Source organism: Apis dorsata, unplaced genomic scaffold, assembly GCF_000469605.1.
Source record: "Apis dorsata unplaced genomic scaffold, Apis dorsata 1.3 scaffold_676, whole genome shotgun sequence".
NCBI classification, from domain to species: Eukaryota; Metazoa; Arthropoda; class Insecta; order Hymenoptera; family Apidae; genus Apis; species Apis dorsata.
The window spans coordinates 188457-189935 of record NW_006263858.1 but is presented as its reverse complement, the minus strand read 5'-3'; the positions used below and the strand labels follow the sequence as shown (position 1 = coordinate 189935).

Below are 1479 nucleotides of genomic sequence, written 5' to 3'. Positions count from 1 at the left end.
TTATAATAAATGTCCTTTTTTTCCTGGATATACTTTCTTTATATTTCTTTTATTATAAACTTTGCCAACATATTCCCAAATATCTGTCTTACATTTTGGCCATACCTTTTGTTCTATTTTTGATATTAAAAAACATAACAAATCTCTATCTTTTGGTGATAAATCAAAATATGATGATTGTCCAAAACATGAGCGATAAAGAAAATTATATATTGATCTATGAAAATAACATATAATTATCAATAAACATNTATATTTTATATATATATTAATTTGTACTATAAAAGTTTATATTATACAGTATTAATTTATATTATATATATACATATATATAAGTATATACCTGATATCATAACCTTCTAATTCAGAAGGTGATGGATGATTTTCAAATAATTGTATAAATAATAATGCTTCTGGTATGAGACTGTCCTCAGGTTGATACAATCCACATTTCAGCCATTTATTTAATAATTCATCTTCATACAGATTTTTTGCTATTTCAGAATATTTAGAAATTGTCGATTTAATATCTTCTAAAGATATATTTGGTAACATTTTTGATATAGCGTCAATATTTTCAGATCCATATTTTTGTAATGCTTCTAATAATATTTTTTTATCTTTAATATTCCACTTTGTATTTGATCTTAATTCATTATTGCTACTTTCTGGTTCACTATTATCATTGGTATTCTTTTCGATTTTTTGTATAATTTTTTTTTTCTTAATAACATCCATTTTTATCTCTAATAACAAAATAAAATTGTTTCATTTTTTTTTATTTTTGTTTGAAACAAATTTAAAAATATTATATACACTATTAATGCATTATGTTGACATATAATAAACATTTGATCGTATAATAAAAGCAGCATTTAACGCATGCTTATATACACATATACTAATGCTATTTATAAATAAGTTATTAGTAATTTCAATCTAGATAATGAAAAAAACATAAACAATAAAGAAAATTCGTTACTATGTACATACTTATCTATTTTAAAAATTATAAAAAATAATTATTACGGACTCTTTAAGTCTCATGAATATATTAACACAGTATATTTACATATTACTTTTATATAGCAGTCACGTATATAATAAATCATTATTTATTTAAAACTTATATTAAAATAATTATTCCTTTGAAAATTTTTAAAAAATAAATAAAAATCATAATTTTTAATATTTATAAACTTTTAAGTATTTTTGTATATATATTTAAAATATAAAAGAATGGTTGAAGGAATAAACTAAAGTATATGATATAAATTATTAAATAATTAAATAATATGATTAATAATTATTCTTTTAAAAATTCTTAGGAATAAAATATACTTTCTAATATTGTAAATTTTTAAGCATTTTTGCATTTATTTTTTGTATATTCAAAAATATAATGCAAATATCGAAGCATTAAACTAATAATGTACATAATAAATGTAATGAAACTTATATACATATATGTATATATTT

The 1479-nt window shown here is 18.8% G+C and overlaps 1 protein-coding gene across 1 annotated transcript; it reads right to left on the bottom strand.

Annotated features, from left to right (window-relative positions):
- LOC102682005 lies at positions 1-897 on the bottom strand. The gene is made up of 2 exons (XM_006622213.2): positions 344-897; positions 1-217 (listed from the first exon to the last, which is right to left on the bottom strand). Exons 1-2 carry the CDS (start codon positions 736-738, stop codon positions 1-3), a joined length of 612 nt encoding a protein of 203 aa, XP_006622276.1. The 5' UTR covers positions 739-897.
- Positions 898-1479: the final 582 nt, after the last annotated feature.

What these genes read in the sequence shown, in the direction of transcription:
- LOC102682005 (XM_006622213.2), bottom strand. Translation starts at nt 738, where the DNA reads ATGGATGTTATTAAGAAAAAAAAAATTATACAAAAAATCGAAAAGAAT. An exon ending in TTAGAAGGTTATGATATCAG is followed by an intron (nt 218 to 343) that starts GTATATACTTAT and finishes TTATTTTCATAG; the next exon opens with ATCAATATATAATTTTCTTT.